Source organism: Onthophagus taurus, chromosome 5 (assembly GCF_036711975.1).
Source record: "Onthophagus taurus isolate NC chromosome 5, IU_Otau_3.0, whole genome shotgun sequence".
Lineage (NCBI taxonomy): Eukaryota > Metazoa > Arthropoda > Insecta > Coleoptera > Scarabaeidae > Onthophagus > Onthophagus taurus.
Genome location: NC_091970.1, coordinates 4,528,854 through 4,545,255, shown reverse-complemented (window position 1 = coordinate 4,545,255; position 16,402 = coordinate 4,528,854). Strand labels below are relative to the sequence as shown.

At 31.2% G+C, this 16,402-nt stretch overlaps 7 protein-coding genes across 11 annotated transcripts; 4 read left to right on the top strand and 3 right to left on the bottom strand.

Moving 5' to 3' along the window:
• Positions 1-304: 304 nt before the first annotated feature.
• LOC111426183 (partner of Y14 and mago) lies at positions 305-1,065 on the top strand. Its single transcript, XM_023060579.2, has 2 exons — positions 305-392; positions 446-1,065. The coding sequence occupies exons 1-2, from the start codon at positions 359-361 to the stop codon at positions 937-939; spliced, it is 528 nt and encodes a 175-aa protein (XP_022916347.1). The 5' UTR covers positions 305-358; the 3' UTR covers positions 940-1,065.
• On the bottom strand, positions 999-3,192 carry LOC111426180 (F box and leucine-rich-repeat gene 4). Of its 2 annotated transcripts, none has more exons than XM_023060576.2 (7): positions 3,092-3,192; positions 2,732-3,049; positions 2,493-2,681; positions 2,242-2,443; positions 2,063-2,188; positions 1,187-2,014; positions 999-1,137 (listed from the first exon to the last, which is right to left on the bottom strand). In XM_023060576.2, exons 2-7 carry the CDS (start codon positions 3,007-3,009, stop codon positions 1,042-1,044), a joined length of 1,719 nt encoding a protein of 572 aa, XP_022916344.1. In that variant the 5' UTR covers positions 3,010-3,049; positions 3,092-3,192; the 3' UTR covers positions 999-1,041. The 2 variants fall into 2 exon arrangements, with proteins under 2 accessions (XP_022916344.1, XP_071051733.1); XM_071195632.1 differs by having other exon boundaries at positions 2,732-3,035; positions 3,092-3,191.
• A 71-nt stretch (positions 3,193-3,263) lies between these two features.
• Positions 3,264-4,906, bottom strand: LOC111426182 (proton-coupled amino acid transporter-like protein CG1139). The gene is made up of 6 exons (XM_023060578.2): positions 4,838-4,906; positions 4,707-4,790; positions 4,379-4,651; positions 3,793-4,329; positions 3,567-3,742; positions 3,264-3,516 (listed from the first exon to the last, which is right to left on the bottom strand). Exons 1-6 carry the CDS (start codon positions 4,849-4,851, stop codon positions 3,266-3,268), a joined length of 1,335 nt encoding a protein of 444 aa, XP_022916346.2. The 5' UTR covers positions 4,852-4,906; the 3' UTR covers positions 3,264-3,265.
• A 213-nt stretch (positions 4,907-5,119) lies between these two features.
• LOC111426789 (regulatory particle non-ATPase 5) lies at positions 5,120-6,626 on the top strand. The gene has a single exon (XM_023061517.2). It carries the CDS (start codon positions 5,211-5,213, stop codon positions 6,564-6,566), a length of 1,356 nt encoding a protein of 451 aa, XP_022917285.1. The 5' UTR covers positions 5,120-5,210; the 3' UTR covers positions 6,567-6,626.
• Positions 6,627-6,646: 20 nt separating this feature from the next.
• Positions 6,647-10,905, top strand: LOC111426787 (testis-expressed protein 2). Of its 4 annotated transcripts, none has more exons than XM_023061513.2 (9): positions 6,706-6,827; positions 6,933-6,987; positions 7,044-7,481; positions 7,783-8,698; positions 8,858-9,044; positions 9,096-9,708; positions 9,764-9,997; positions 10,096-10,313; positions 10,362-10,905. In XM_023061513.2, exons 2-9 carry the CDS (start codon positions 6,936-6,938, stop codon positions 10,428-10,430), a joined length of 2,727 nt encoding a protein of 908 aa, XP_022917281.2. In that variant the 5' UTR covers positions 6,706-6,827; positions 6,933-6,935; the 3' UTR covers positions 10,431-10,905. The 4 variants fall into 4 exon arrangements, with proteins under 4 accessions (XP_022917282.2, XP_022917281.2, XP_022917283.2 ...); XM_023061515.2 differs by having other exon boundaries at positions 6,878-6,987; positions 7,897-8,698; XM_023061512.2 differs by having other exon boundaries at positions 6,878-6,987.
• Positions 10,647-13,199, bottom strand: LOC111426788 (endothelin-converting enzyme 2-like). Its single transcript, XM_023061516.2, has 7 exons — positions 13,000-13,199; positions 12,448-12,952; positions 11,551-12,392; positions 11,444-11,502; positions 11,294-11,345; positions 10,907-11,243; positions 10,647-10,851 (listed from the first exon to the last, which is right to left on the bottom strand). The coding sequence occupies exons 1-7, from the start codon at positions 13,038-13,040 to the stop codon at positions 10,690-10,692; spliced, it is 1,998 nt and encodes a 665-aa protein (XP_022917284.2). The 5' UTR covers positions 13,041-13,199; the 3' UTR covers positions 10,647-10,689.
• Positions 13,200-13,549: 350 nt separating this feature from the next.
• Positions 13,550-15,614, top strand: LOC111426786 (meiosis-specific nuclear structural protein 1-like). Its single transcript, XM_023061511.2, has 3 exons — positions 13,550-14,006; positions 14,056-14,303; positions 14,352-15,614. The coding sequence occupies exons 1-3, from the start codon at positions 13,906-13,908 to the stop codon at positions 15,530-15,532; spliced, it is 1,530 nt and encodes a 509-aa protein (XP_022917279.1). The 5' UTR covers positions 13,550-13,905; the 3' UTR covers positions 15,533-15,614.
• The last annotated feature ends 788 nt before the right edge of the window (positions 15,615-16,402 follow it).

The following is a 16,402-nucleotide window of genomic DNA, read 5'->3' as shown; positions in this document are numbered from 1 at the left end:
ATTTATCTGCTAAAATTATAATGAGATGGTATCAATTATTATCATTTTTAAGTGGTTATTTGATTAACAATAATAAAAAATGAGTATAATTTTTATATTTTTAAAATTTGAATTTGTTACCAACCTAAATCACTGGTTACAAAAACCCCAACGTATCAGAATTGAGTGACGCAAAAAGTGAGGTTAAATAAAATTGATTCGCGTCCTTTTATTTTTCGGCGTTCTCCACAAAAAAATAACCCCCTCAATATAAATATACTAAGAATTTAATCTTTGAGTTTAAACCCACTTCTTTTAAATAATTTTAACCACCCCTATGTTCCTTCAAAACATAACCACAATCACATAATCAGCAACAATGAATGCTTCAGTGAATATAAAAGGAGAAAACGGTAAATAATTTAGCTTGTTATAAAGAGAATTTAATTAAAATTTGATTTATAAGGTGAAACTTTTATTCCGGCCTCACAAAGACCCGATGGAACCTGGAGAAAAGCTCGGAGAGTCAAAGATGGTTATGTACCTCAAGAAGAGGTTCCTTTATACGAAAGTAAAGGTAAACAATGGGTGAATAAGCAACAAAAAGTCGTGGAAAGTTTGCCTGCCGGAGTTAAGGCTCACAAAACAATTCCCGGGTTGTTTATAACGGAAGAAAAGAAGGTTAAAAAAGAGAAGCTGAAGAAAGAAAAAGTTGAAAAAAAAATTGATGAAGTAATCAAAAAAGTTAAAGATGTGAAAATAACAGAAGATAAAAAGGAAGAACCCACCGATCCCACAAAAAAACTTAAGAATTTAAAGAAACGGTTAAGAGAAGTGGAAGCTTTAGAAGAAAAGGTTAAAAACGGGGAGTTATCAAAACCAGATCCGGATCAATTAAAGAAAATTAATAGAAAATCGGAATTAATGTTGCAAATCTACGAGTTAGAAAAGAAAGTGTAAATAAATAAACAAAGAGTGGGAGTAATTTTTTTGTGTCATACTTGATAAATTAATCACGATTCTTTCTAAAAATGTATATATTTAATAAAATTTTTATAGAATTTAAATAAACTCATTTAACGATAATTGAGTTGCTATTGTGTGTTCACAACTTCTTTGTATGGCTACGTTCGGGTAAGAAACTCTCCAACGTAAAATCTTAAATGAAAAAATTAAATTTTAACTTCATATTTTTTGGTGTACTTACATCTTGTGAAGTGATTAATTCGCAAAAACTAACATCTAATAATTCCAAATTTTTCAATGACATCAATAATTTTTCGCAAAAATCTGATGAGATATACTTAATCCCCAATAAATCTAATTGCGTTAATTCCCTACAAATATAAACGATCGGAATTAAACTGTGATTAGTTACGTTCCTCCACCCAGATAAAATTAATCGTTTCAATTGCGTGCAATTAACACAAATCACTTCGATAACACCAGGCGAAACCATCGCTGCTTGAGGAATCGAGCACCACCCAACATTAATTTCTTCTAATTTTTTACAATTACTCAATAATTCGAGCCCTTCAACAGACATTGTGTGAGTTTTCCACGAACTCCAACTAATTAATTCTAAGTTGTGTGTAGCAACGGTTTGGGTTATCGCATCAATCGTTAATAAATTCTCGCATAAATCAATATTTAAATGTTTCAATTTAGCGTTTTGTGCTAAAACACCGATTAAGACCTCCGTTGTAATTTTTGTCGTCGATAAATCTAAAGTTTCCAAGTTATGTAGTTTATCGTTTAACAAATTGGACCAAGAATTGATTTGGGAATCTCTTAATCGTAATTCAGTTAATGTTTCAATCCTACCAATGAGTTGTAACGAATTCTTTTGAGCAAAAACGCAATGTGATAACGATAAATGCGTTAAATTTTGACAACATTCCTCTAAAAACCACATAAAAACCTTTTCGGAAATTGTATCCGATTCACCACACCAACTCAAATCTAATTTTTTTAAAACTCTGCACTTTCTTATTAATGAAATTAAAACGGTGTTATTGATTTTATCCCAATATTTCTAAAATTAAAAAATTTTCAGGTAAAATTTTTTTTTCGGTTAATTTACCTTTAAACTTAAATTCCGATAAATCGTTGGATCATTAACTAAATCACTCCATGTTTTATTGACTTGCGCACATCGGCTTAACGATTTTAAATCTAAATAACTAAAAATTTTGATGATTATTTCGTCCTAAAATTAATTAATTTCCTCAAATGTTATTGATGGTAATTTTTTGACTTAACAGGTAAATGTGAGAAATAAGATGCCTTCGAGTCATCGTAAACATATTTTTGTTGGATTATTTCCTTTCTCGGTACACCTAAATATCCTGTTCGTAACAAATTCGATTGTAAAATCGTTCTCGGTTTCTTTCCACATAACAAAACGGCGTCTAAACCGGTGTAATAACTCAATAAGTGTTGATTAAAATCTAAGCGTAATTCACTGAAATTAATGGGTCAACTAATTTTCCTTTTTAGTTTTCTTTTTTTACTCAATAATCCCCATATAATTTTGAATTCCTACTGTGAATTTCCTCGAGGTTTGGGGATGAATCGTAGGAGTTTCCTCCCATAAAACATGCCATTTATCACCATGTATTCGACCCCAAATACGCACCACAGCTCCTGGGTTATAAGTCTCATAAATTATAATCGTTCGAGGGACGACAGCTTCATCAAATCTTCAATTTAATTCCATTAATTTTGATTAAAAAAGAAATTTTCTAGTTACCGCAAAGAGATAAAGTCTTCGGCAAATATCTCCTCTTGATCTTGAGGCATGTAATGTTTTTGGGCCGATTTACTATTATTCCACCATTTCCCGTAAGTACGTAACATGTAAGTATCGGGAAAATCACCGTACATAGGATATTTATAAGGTTTTCCGGCCAAGTTTTCTGGAGCGTAAGAATAAATCTTTGAAATATTATACCTTGAGGAATAATCCGTGACCATAGCCGCGTATTGCTCGTAATCGATCATGTTGTCGAAAAGTTTCGAATCCCCCATTTGATTACGATTTTTAATAGGTTCCTCTTTAATTTGGGAACTTATTTTGAGGTTATACCTAAAATTTTGGGGTTATATTTACCAAGTAGAACAATTCTTCAATTTTGTTAGTTATCCGAATATCTGTTTGTTTTAAAACTTAATCATCTTAATGTTAATCGTCATGTGATTTAACAATTTGTTGATAAATAATTTTATTATTTAATTCTTTTTGCAGGAATCTGTAATCATTGATGTGAAGTTGGTTAAAAAGCTATCAATTTTTAAATGAGATTTTCATTGAAATTTCCTTAATATTAACGTAAATTCCACTTAATAAGCCAAAAGCGCCCCAAATAATTAATAAAGAATCGATTATGACCCAAAATTTAAATCTTCCATAACCCGTCTTGTATCTACAAGATAAATCTAAAATTCCAGGGAAGATAAAAGCTAAATTCGATAAAGCTATTGCCCCCAACAACGAAATTAATTCTCCAATCAATGGGATAGTAATCGCCATAAAAACTAGAAAGATCACGGATTAATTAAGGGGCGTTTAAATTAATTTCATTTACAGCAAACAACAATAATCCCGATTCTTAAAACGTACTCCCAAAGAATCGGGTGCCCAGAATCTTTAAATTCCTTAATTACTGATGTTTTTAGAAGTAATTGAACTGGAATTATACCATTTAAACCAATTGAAATGAAAATAGCCAAAGCATAGCCATAATTCCCCAGCTTAGCTAGCCTAAAAATATTTCTTTTGGTAAATTATTATATTAATTTCTTATCAATTACAATTCGTTTTGTGGGAAATTTAGATTAACTGCACTTTGTAAATCATCGCCCCATCTCCAATAACTAAAAAATCCCAAATTCAAATATAAAATAATAATAAATCCAACTCCCAAATTATAAATTTTATGGAAATTTTGTGGGTTTTTCATGTTATTTTCAACCGAAACAACAACGGGGACGCTTGTAAACGAATAAACGGTCGTTCCGAAGAACATTGGTAACTTTTTGATGTCGCTGTAATAATGCCTCGTTGTTTTATAATCGGGTAAACCATCTCGTAAGCAATAATAAAAAATTAAGTACACCACAAAGCACGTTATCGATAATGAAAGGTAAGAAAATGGAACCAAAATGTTTAAATCCTTCAACGAATTAATTAACATGCATGGAATTACCATTATTAGCATGTAAAATCCCAACGGAATTTCTTTATCCAACACATTATTAGTTACTCGTTGTAAAGTAACCGATACAAAAAGGATATAAATGCAAATTACTCCACATTGATAAAAAACGATAAAGAAATCTGTAATTTTCCTAAAAAATTAATTCGAGTAAATCGCAATAGATAGCGCAATTAACTCACGCTAATATTTCGTTATATCTCGAGATTTTTTCTGGGCCTAATTGCATCCCTAATTTCATTGCGTTGGTGTATGTTACCACAGGAAGGTGATAAAAGCAGCAAACGTTGTAAAATCCATAAATTAAAATGTGCATCCCCATTGTGCATAAAATCCCGTTTAAAAATGAGTAGATTATTGCCATTGCTCCTCCAGCATAACAAAAACCTTCAGGGAGGGCCACCATTCCAGTTCCCAAAATCCCCTTTAATATGTGTGCTAAAGATTCGACGTCGCTAAACAAGAATCTTGAATTAATCCGATTTAAAAAAGAATTTATTTAATACATACTTTGTTGGGTTAGGAAGATGACGATTTTTGTAAGGATTATAATCGCTTTGTGTGGAATCATTTGAAGGGGTGAATCTTAATTTTCTGAAAAATCAATAAATAAAGTGTTAATAAAACGAATTTTGATTTACTTTTTGTGCTTCATTCTTTTATAAATAATAAAATATATAAATAATATTAAATTGGAGAAGACGATTAAATGTCAAAAATGGTACCAACTTAATTTGAACGAAAGGAGAAATCACTAAATTTTAATTATTATCTCGTAAAATCATTAAAATTAATAAATTTATTATTATAATAAATCAATTTTAATTATTGCGTAATAAAATGAGTTTAAATCATTAAAAAAATTATTAATTTAAATAAATTTATTAAATAAATTACCACCAACCCAATAAAAGGTAAGAAATAAAATCACTAAAATCGCCGAATGACTCCTCAATTTTCTGTCAACAAAAAGCAGCTCATTTCAAAGTAAATAATTCAAGAAATACATCGAAAATGGAATCAATAGCCACCGAATCGGGTAAAATCGTTAAAATGGAAGTTGATTATAGCTCAACTTGTGACGAAAAAATCCCAGAATGCAAAAACCTAGCAAAATCAGGTAAAATGCACGATGCTCTCGACATCCTCCTCGCCCTCGAGAAACAAACTCGAACGGGGGCCGATATGGTTTCAACGGGAAGAGTTTTAGTCGCAATCGTTCAAATATGCCGAGAAGCTAATAATTGGAATGCCCTTTTCGAACACATAACCTTACTTTCGAAACGCCGTTCGCAATTAAAACAAGCCGTCGCTAAAATGGTTCAAGAATGTTGTGTTTATGTTGATGAAACCCCTGATAAAGAAACAAAGGTTAAATTAATCGATACGTTAAGACAAGTAACGGAAGGGAAGATTTACGTTGAAGTTGAACGGGCTCGATTAACTCATAAATTAGCTAAAATTCGTGAAGAGGAGGGAAATATTACGGAAGCCGCTAACATTATTCAAGAACTGCAAGTTGAAACTTACGGCTCGATGGATAAACGAGAAAAAGTTGAGTTGATTTTAGAGCAGATGAGGTTATGTTTGGCGAAACAAGATTACATTCGTACTCAGATTATTTCGAAAAAAATTAACACCAAATTTTTCGAAGACGAAAAACAACAAGATCTTAAATTAAAATATTACAAGTTAATGATGCAACTTGATGAACATGATGGTTCTTATTTAGCAACTTGTAAACATTACCGAGCTGTTCTCAACACTCCTTCAGTGCAAAATGTCCCCGCCGATCGTCAAGAAGCGACAAAAGCTGTTGTTTTATACCTAATTTTGGCCCCATATGATAATGAACAATCTGATTTAACCCATAGAGTATTAAGTGATAAAGCTCTCGAGGAAATCCCACAATTCAAACAACTCCTAAAATTATTTACAACTCCGGAATTAATCAAATGGTCGGGCTTATGCGAATTATACGAAGAAGCATTAAAAGGAACGAATGTTTTTAGCGGAAGTGATCAAGCTAAACAACGCTGGAAGGATATGAGAAGCCGTGTTGTTGAACACAACATCCGTGTGATGGCCCAATATTACACCAGAATTAAAGTAGCCCGTATGGCCGAATTATTAGATTTAAGCATCGCGGAAACTGAAGAATTTTTATCGCAAATGGTTGTTAATAAAAGCGTACAAGCAAAAACCGATCGTCCTTCGGGAGTGGTTCATTTCCAACAAAGTAAAGATCCAAGTGATGTACTTAACGATTGGGCACATGATTTATCATCGTTAATGCAATTGGTGAATAAAACGACTCATTTAATTAATAAAGAGGAGTGTGTGCATAAGCACCTCGCTGTAAACGCTTAACTATTAATGTTTTTGATTTTGTAATTTAAATTTAATTAAATAAAGATTAGTAAAAGGAAATCGAGGTTATGTTTTGGGTCGATAATGACGATATCTATTCTGTTTTGACGTTTCAACAAAAGGTTTTAGATTTTTGACAGGTGTAGATTAGATAAATATTAGAAAAGAACAATAGGGATGTTAATCGCGTTTTTATTTCGGTATTAGGCGCTGAGTAATTAGGAAAAGAATTGAATAAATTCGGAATGGATTATAATAAAGGTAAATTAACAAAAAAAAGTTGGGTTATGATCTGAGTCATGTTTTTGCAGCTTCTTTCTTATTAACGCTTCTCTCTTTTTACTAATATCACTAACAATATTGTAGTAAATGCGTATGATGGATAAAAAAGGTGGTAAAATCGGTTTGGGGAAATTGAAAGGTAACTTTCTTTTTATAACCTTGCTTTTAAAATGAATTATTTTTTTGTTATCCTAGGTAAAACTATAAATACATCAGTTTCTTCAATGTCGATAAGATTTAATGCTACGTCTGAAGAGATTGATGAATTATTTGATTGCGAAGAAGATAATGAGCCTCAAACGGAAGTGTTGATAGAGAAAGAAAAAATATCTGAGGTAGAAGGTAGCCCACGTAGATCAATTCTTCCATTTGGAAAGCGATCAACAAGTGTAGATGTCCAACAAGATGCCTCACCTCCTTCAGATCCTTGGCGATTTCTTTCCGACATTCGAGGGAAAATTACGAAAAGTGTTGAGGTAAAATTCACTGAATACAAAAGCAAAAATCAAGAGGAAGGTTCCCCGAAAACGGGAAAAACAAAAGATAGCAAAGAAAATTCGAGTCTATCAGATTCCGAGGAAGTTTCGGAAAGTAGTATTTCAAGAACTTGCGGATTTGTTTCAACAATGGAAGGTAAGATTTAAATTAAGAAACAACTTGGTATTGCATGAGCTTCTTCTTAACTCCTTTAGAAAATAGAACCGAAAACTAACAATTTAATTTAATTTATCTTTAATTTCGCTTAATTAAAAGTTGATTTTATAACATAACCTCAAAATTTAATTTCAACATAACCTCAAAATTTGAAATGTCATTTTTTTAAATAAATATAAAATCAACTTATTTTGCATGAAACTAAAATAATCTTTTAATTTATAAATTAACAAATAAAATAAATTAAAAAAAAGAAAGTGGAAAATAATTCTTTTCGAAGGAGTTGAGATGTCAAGCGATGACGATGACGATAACACACGCTCGTTATCCGAGGAGCAAGACAAGTTGGAGAAAGATTCGAGTCAGAAGAATCAAAATCAGACTAAATCTACAGGTATCAAGCAACGTTACAAGGTGATCAATTCAAATACGTTAAAGGAAAAAGAAGGTGTTGTAAATTTAGAGTTTGTCGAAGCTATACAAAAGATTACCGAGGAAGATGAAGAGGTTGAAAGTGGAATTGATGTTTTAGCTGATTTAAATGTGAGCAATTTTAACTTGGACAAAGAAGAGAATGTCTTAAATATAAACCAAATCACTGGAGATGAAATCCGAGCAGAAATCGTAAATGAAAAAAATGTATACAAATGTAACACAGTGTTTAGTCCAATTGGTTTCGTTGATTTGCGACCAAAACCTGTTGATTTCACCTGGAAGGATTATTTAAAACAATATCAATCGGTTTTAATAGGAATCCTAACCTCACTTTTTTATTATTACATTCCATTATCTAGTTATTTAAGTGGGTTTATTATGGGGGTTTTAATAGCTTTTGCAGTTGCTTTCATTTACTTTAAATTAAACGAAGAAACCAAAAATTTAACAACAAATAGAGAAAACGTACAAATTGTTAAGGTACCGGCCATTCGAGAATATCAACCATTAAAAAAATACAACGGCTGGATGAACGAGTTCCCCGATGAATATGATCCGCAAACTTATCACGTTATGGACACACAGTCGGTTTATTTAAGGTTACAAGGAAATTTTTTACGAATTAGCAACACTAAGCATAAAATTCCTAAAAGAGCTATGTGGAATGAGAACGAACACAAAGCTACGTTTAGCGCCCATCGGATTTATAATCTTTTGGATGCTAAAATTAATTTGTTGCCTGATGGGATTACTAAAATTAGGTGAGAAAAGAATTTATTTAAATTAATTTAATTTTAAAAAAAAGTAGAATTCTATTTTACCGACTTTAAAAAAATCGAGCTGTTAAAATTAAATCAAAAAAAAATCTCAATTATTTTCGTTAATAAATTAATTAATAACAAAGATGTTTTTCTTTTTAGATATTGGAGTAAAAAATATCCAATTTGTATAACATTAAATAAAGATCAATTATGTGTTAAAATAAAAGATGTAGGCGAGGAAAGTTTGGAAAAGAAAAATGTTGAGGTTAACGGAAAAAGTGTTAAATACGAAAAATTATTAAGCGATGAAGGGGATTCAAAAAAAATTAATACAACCGATGATATGGTAAGGAGACGTTTTGTTTTTTAAATTAATTTAATTCTATTTTGATTTTAGGACGAATTCACCGATGTTGAAGAATCTGATGATGAGGACAATAAATTAGATAACGATGAAGATGAGAAAGAAACGAATTTAGATTGGAATGGAATGAATTTAGATACAAAACAAACTCGGATTTATCTTTTTGGTAGAACCGATCGTGAAAAAGAAGACTGGTATCGAAGACTTATTGCTGCAACTCACCCAAATTCCGAAGAAAGTAATTTATCTTCCCCCCTCGAAGAAGAATATGCAACATATATGAAATCGCATAAAGAAAAAGTGGAACTTTCTAATGATTACAATGATTTATGGATAAATTCCTTGATAACTCGGGTTATGTTTGATGCTATTCGAGAAGAATCAGTTATTTTAAAAATGAAAGAGAGAATCCAGAGGAAATTGGCTTCCATAAAACTTCCTTATTTTATACAAGAATTAAATTGTGAAGAGTTAAATTTAGGAACAACATCACCGATTATAAAGGGAACAAAAACATCACCAGAATTAAACGATCGAGGGCTTTGGTTGGATTTAGATATAAACTATGAAGGATTAATTGTGGTTATTTTACAGACGAAAGTGAATTTGTTAAAGTTGAAACAACCGCAACAACAAAATGTTGAAGGTGGTTAATAAATTAAATAAAAATTTAATTTTGAGGTTATAATTTCTTTTTTAAGGAATTGAGAGGGTTGAAGGTAAATCGGCTATTTTCCATTCCGATGTTGATGATTCCGCCGAGAGTAGTACCGATGAGGATAGTAGTAAAACAAACGCGACTTCCGTTTCAGATCAAGTTAAACCGGCGGCGGGGAATCGGAGCAAAAAAATTATGAAAATGGTTGATAGAATTACGGAGTCGAAAATTTTTCAAGTCGCATCAGAAAATAGATATATTAAAAAAGCTATGCAAGGTAAATAAATAAATTAATTAAAATTAATTTGTTAAAAAAAATTTATTTTTAAGGTTTTTTTTTGACATAAACATTTTTTGAGGTTATTTTTTTTTAAGATATTTCCAATACTGACTTGCGATTAAAAGTAGAATTTAAACGATGTATTGGTACTTTGGTGTTAAATATTCCACCACCGCCGTCCGATCGGATTTGGTTTGGGTTCCGGACCCCACCGGATTTATTAATTTCAGCTTGCCCCATCGTGGGGGAGAGAAATATAAGTTTCCTTCGGGTTACTAGTTGGATAGAGAAGATTATTTACAAAGAATTCCAAGTGAGTAATCAAACGAAAGTGATTAAAATTAATTTGGTTTGTTTTTAGAAAATATTTGTGATACCAAACATGGAGGATTTACCGATTCCTGTGATGTCTCCAAAGCTACCAGAATAATGACATAAATGTGATTTTTTCCCCCTAAATTCTAATTCAATTGATTTTATATGTTATTATTTAAATTTAAAAATTATGGTATTTTTCTAACGGTTCTAGTCTTGGTTTTTGTATTTTGATGTTAATTTTTTTGAGGTTAACTTTTTTAAAGATTATTATTATCACTAATTGTGTGTAATTGTATAAGAAATACCCTTAGGATTATATAAACATCAATTAAAATAAATGTTTTTATTTGTTTAAAAAAAACTTGTGATTTTTACCAAATTGGATCACATTTTTTTGACGTTTCATCCCTACATTGGAAAATTTTTAAAAAGTTGCCATTATTTAAGACGCTCTCTAAAACGCGAATTTTATTTTGAGGGTGCTCATCTTGTAAAATATCTAAACTATCGTTTTGAATTATTTCACACCAAGTCTATGTAAAAAAAAGTTTTAAGGATTTAAATTAAATAAAAATTAATTGACATTACTTGTGCATAAGACATAAAAAAAATTTCCTTATCCCCAAACGTTTCTAAAAACGGGATTGCACCAAACACTTTCCTACTTGATACATAAGCATCATAGCTTAATTGCAACCCAATGATATCAGCCATATTCTCGATAATCCCATCTTGGAATTGGTTATTGTAATTTTGTTTATATCGGTTTTCGAAACATTCCATTCGTTTATTGTGGATTTTTGCGTCTTTTATTGAAAACCACCTCTTTAAGTTCCCACTTTTATCTGATTTGCGACCTGTTACATCTAAAGTGTGAGCTAATTCGTGACCGATTAAAGTTCCTAATGACCCATAATTTAAAACACTAAGAAAATAACTAATCATTAAACTAAAAAAGAAACAATAAAAACTTACGCTGGTCTATCTCGGTGATAAAAAGGCTCTTCTAACAATCCGACCGAAATTACTAAAAAAAAATTTAAATTTTATAGGTTATATTTTGCTTAAATGTTACTTAAAATTGGCGAAAAAAATTCCTACATTTGACGTTTCAAATTAACTTACTAATTGAGTTTTGTAAAACGTTGTAATAAGCATTTACTTCAAATAAATTATCAGGAAACCTAAAATAAATCATTTCCAGAAAGAAAATTAAATTGTTAAAATCTTACTCAATTCCCACTTTTGATTCAAATTTATTAAAGTGCCTTACAACCAAATCCCTTTTTAACTCTAAAAGGCTTCCAAAATAATTATTATTCGTTAAATTCCCATAAAAAACATCAACACCGTCATGATAACCCACATAAAACTTAACCCCAATCACTTTTTCAATTGCCACCTTTTTAGTTTGAGGACTCAACCATTTATTATTTTTTAAAACCTCAACAAATTTAGCTCTAACATTCTCGGCGATTCGATTAATCTTAATGAAATCTTCATTCTTTAAATAATATTTAATATAAGAATTAATTAAATAACCCCCAAAGAACTCGGTTAATTTCGAAACACACTCCTCATTCCGAGGAACATCCGACTTAACCCCTAAAATCGCCCGATTAACCTCAAAATTAAACTCTTTCATCTCAACAGAAACATCCCTCGAAAACTCTTTAATTAAACACCACATTAAATAATTCGAAACCGTCGATTTCTTCGTTTCACGAATTAATCGTAATAAATTGACCACGAAATCGTTGTAATAAATATAATCTTCATCGATAACTTTCGTTTTTGACCCAAAAAAGATTATATTTAAATACTCGGTCCAATTAATTAAAGTTTTCTTATTAAAAACTTTTAAAACTTCCCGTTTTTGTTTCCCTCTATGTATTAATCGAGCTAACTTAACCTCAAATTGAATGATCTCGTTGATTTCATTAAAATTAATCTTCTTATCGAACATAAAAATGATCGAGTTTATAATCCACTTTTTATAAGAATAAATTTCTTTTTCGTGCCCCATTGGGTTCAATAAAATGTATTTCGGCAAATTTAAATTGGGGGGTGATAACTAAAAAATAAAATATTGAAAAACATTTTGAAATAATCTAAAATAAAACTCATACGTATAAAGCGTACTTTGATGTGTTTTTAAAATCGATTTCCACGTTAATTTTAATTAAAGGATACATTTTGAACAGCTTAATCATCTCGGTGTTAATTAACAACCAATTGAAATCGTTTTCGTTCCAATCATCTTTTTTAATTAACGGTATCCCTCCAAAAATTTCAATTAATTCAATTAAATCTTTCGTAAAATCAAGATTTTTTAAACAATTCTCATAAAATTTTTTCACCACCAACATCGTTTCATTATTAATTTCTAATTGAATCATTTTAATAATTTTTTCTTTCAATATTCTCTCCGAATTCGTCCAATGATTCCAAAACAATTCATGTTTCGGCTTGTTCGATTTCACTTTGTAATCGCCACAAGAAAATTGATAAAAATTTTCGCAAGGGTCCACTTCGACTTGTAACGATTGATTCAAATGAAATCCGGATGAAAAACATTCCGAAGTTGAACAAAATCGTTTCGATAATAAATTATTGGGAAAATTCAAAAATATTCTAAAAGAAAAATTATTAAGGAACGAAAAATTAATCGATTTACTTACAATAAAAGGAATAAAAACAGTTTTTTCATTCGATTCATCATTTCGGTGTTAAATCGTTGGGAGTTAATTTATAGAGGAACTTTTTTTTGAAAATTTCGTTTTTATCTCTTCTCCTACGCGAATATATAAAAGGATAATCAACAGGAAGTCCCATTTGATCGTTTTTATCGTACATTAACCTCCATATTTTAAAATTTATATTTAATTTTCTTTAATATTTTGACGTTTGACAGTTTACAAGATTATTTCGCTAGATGGAGTATGTTGTAGCTATTAACACTAATTGTTAATTCATTAATTATATTCTTAAATAAATTGATAAAATTTACTGGGGTATTCAAAAATATGATTAATAATAAAAAATTATTAATAAAAAATCCATTTGTCGCTGATATTCGAGAAAATAATAAACACTATAAAAATACCATTAACTTAATGAAATCATTATTATTATTAATTATTGATATTTATTTAATCATTATTATTAAATATATTTAAATTAATTTAGCTCCATCTAGCGGTGAGAGTCTCAACATACACACGTCATTGTCATTAAATTAATTTGACGTTTAAAAAATCGTTTTTAAGTTCGCGAAGATTTTCTTTAAAAAAATGCTTTATTACGTAATTTCTTTGCCGGTTCTGTTATGTTTGGGAATATGCACCGCGATTTTATGCTACGTCCGACATAATCGATAAGTATTGTTTTGATTGAGGTTCAAAATTAATTCGTGTTGACAAGTGTCAAAATTATAAAGTGATTGACGGAATACTTTTCGCAACAAAAATAAATAAATAATGTTCGTATTTTTGGTACCGGTACCCGCGTTACTTTGCATCACCCTTTTAAACTGTCTCTGTTTATTATCGATGTGTTTGTGGATCTAAAAGTCAGTCATCAAATAAATGTCTAGAAATCCTTGTAGACCACCCACAGGGGTTCCCCGGGTCTCATCCAGAACCTCATCAAGACAACAGCCGGGGAGAGTTCAAAGTTTATGCGCTAGGTGATTAATTGAGAATATTTTTTTGGTTGTGATTTGATTTTTTAATTAGACCAGGTCCACCAGTTGCGCAATCATCATCTCAAAAAAGCGTAAAACGCAGTGCAAGACCCACATCATCAAGTGGAAAATGCGTTAATCCCACTTGCGAAGAAAAAACTCAGGTTAGTCGAGGAAAAAAACCGCCGAAAGATGAGAAAAAAACCGCGAAAGAAGTTGTAAAGCGACAAGAACTAAGAAAAAGGGCCCCTCCGGAATACGAGTTACCCGCATTAAGCGTTAACATACCAAAAAAAGATGGTAATTAGATTAAAATCTAGTTTGATTTAAATTAATTTTAATTTTTAGTGTTTGAAGAGCTCGAAAAGTTGAAAGCAAAAACTCGGCGAAGACACGCACCGGAAGGAGAAGATTTAAGAGGGATTAAAGAGATCCTAAAAGGAATGATCGATCAAGAAATAACCGTCCATGAATTTGTTGGAGCTATCTCCGAGTACACCGCAGATAACGGAACAGTTTTACGCACAATCTTAGCTAACGAATTATCTCATTTTCGAAGCATGGCGCGTCGCGTTTACGATACAATGACGCAAGACATCAGCGACGTCCTCATAAACGAACACGTCCAACTAACAAAAGCTAGTAAAGAACGCCACGCTCAATATACCGACAAAATGATGCGAGCCATCGACGACATTTACGAATTAACGTCCAATTTTAGTTTCGAAAAGTTTTACAACGAAAAAAAATACCTCGACGAATTATTCCCGCTCGCTCCCGACGCAAAAATCGACGAAGAATCCGAAGCCATGCAAATGAGACAGGAAACTTATCACCGCTTAATGTGGTTAAGATCAGAAGGAGATCGATTAAGCGAGGAGAATAAGCGCCTAATAAACCGGCTAAAAGAATTAAAATTCCGCCAAAAAGAGCAAATGAAAAAAGCGGGCGAAATCGAAATGGCCAACGAGAATAAAAGGATTGAATTAGAAAAAACCCAAGAAGCGCTCGAAGAAGAATTAGAAATCGTAAATACATCCATTGAAAAATCGATGGTTGAACAAGAACGAGCGATTCGTGAAACCGATGAAATAAAAGCTATGACCCCCGTTGTTGAAAAACGCCCAATTGCAAAACAAATTTTAAAACGCGATATGCGACCCCCCGAAAATTGGGGGTCAAAAACTGCCGCTGAAATTGAAGAATCACACGCCACCGAAGTTTTAATAGCCGATGCAAGTCGAGTTTCGATGGTTACGAGTCATCGGGGGGCGACTCCTTCAACTGGAGCCGTTCCTAAGCGAATGGCTAAAACTAAGAAAAAATACAAATTTGAACGCCCAAAAGTGCAACAAGACGCGGATGCTTTTCATTATTCACCACCGAAAACGCCACCCGAATGTTACCCAGCCGCGGGTGGTCAAATGGAAACTACAAGGGTTACTACGACTACTTCGAAAACGCAACAACCAAGAGTTGGGAGAAGAGGTTCCGCTGGTCCACGAGATTCTTGGAGGGGATTTTGTTGATTTTTTTAATTTTATTTGTAGTAATAAAGTAAATTGTATGTGTATTATAAATATAATCGGTGCAGATTGTTTAAATATAAATATTTTTATTTAAATTCACTTTCAAATCAATTTCAATTGTGCCAACCTTAAACAAATAAATGAGGAAAAAAGTTTTTTTGGCGTTTTAGGTTATGTCATTGTTGTGATTAAAGTCGTTTGGGTTGCGTTTAAATGAAAGTAACTTTTTCTCTTAAAATAAATAAGTTTTGTTGTGTTATATCGGGTTATAAACAACAAGAAAGTGTTAACGTTGTACAAGATATCCATTTCGTCAAAGGTGAGTGAAGATTTTTGTGTTAAAAATTAAGATCTTTTTTAAATTTAAAGTTAATTGATTTTCTCTACTTTTAATGTTTTTATTCCTTAATGATTCAATGGTTTAAACAATTTCCTAAATTACAATTATTTTTAAATAATTTTAGATACTATTAAAATAAAATTTCCGCGTCATCTAAAGCTAACACCGATTGACTGCCAACCTTAACTAAATTAAAATACGAAAAAAATGCAATTTGACATTTGGAGTTATGTTATTGTTGTAATTGAGATTGTTTGGGTTGCGTTTAAATTAAAGCGAGCTTTTCTCTTAAAATAAATAAGGTTTGCTTTGTAATATCGGGTTATAATCTGCAAGACAGCGATATTAATACGTTTCGTGAAAGGTAAGTGAAGATTTTTGTGCAAAATTAAGATTTTTTTTAATATTTAATAGGTTTTTCAATATTGTCATTTTTCAAATTTGCCAACCTTAAATAAATTAAAACTACTAAAAAAATTGTACTTTGACATGTGAGGTTATGTTATTGTTGTGATTGAAATCGTTTTCAA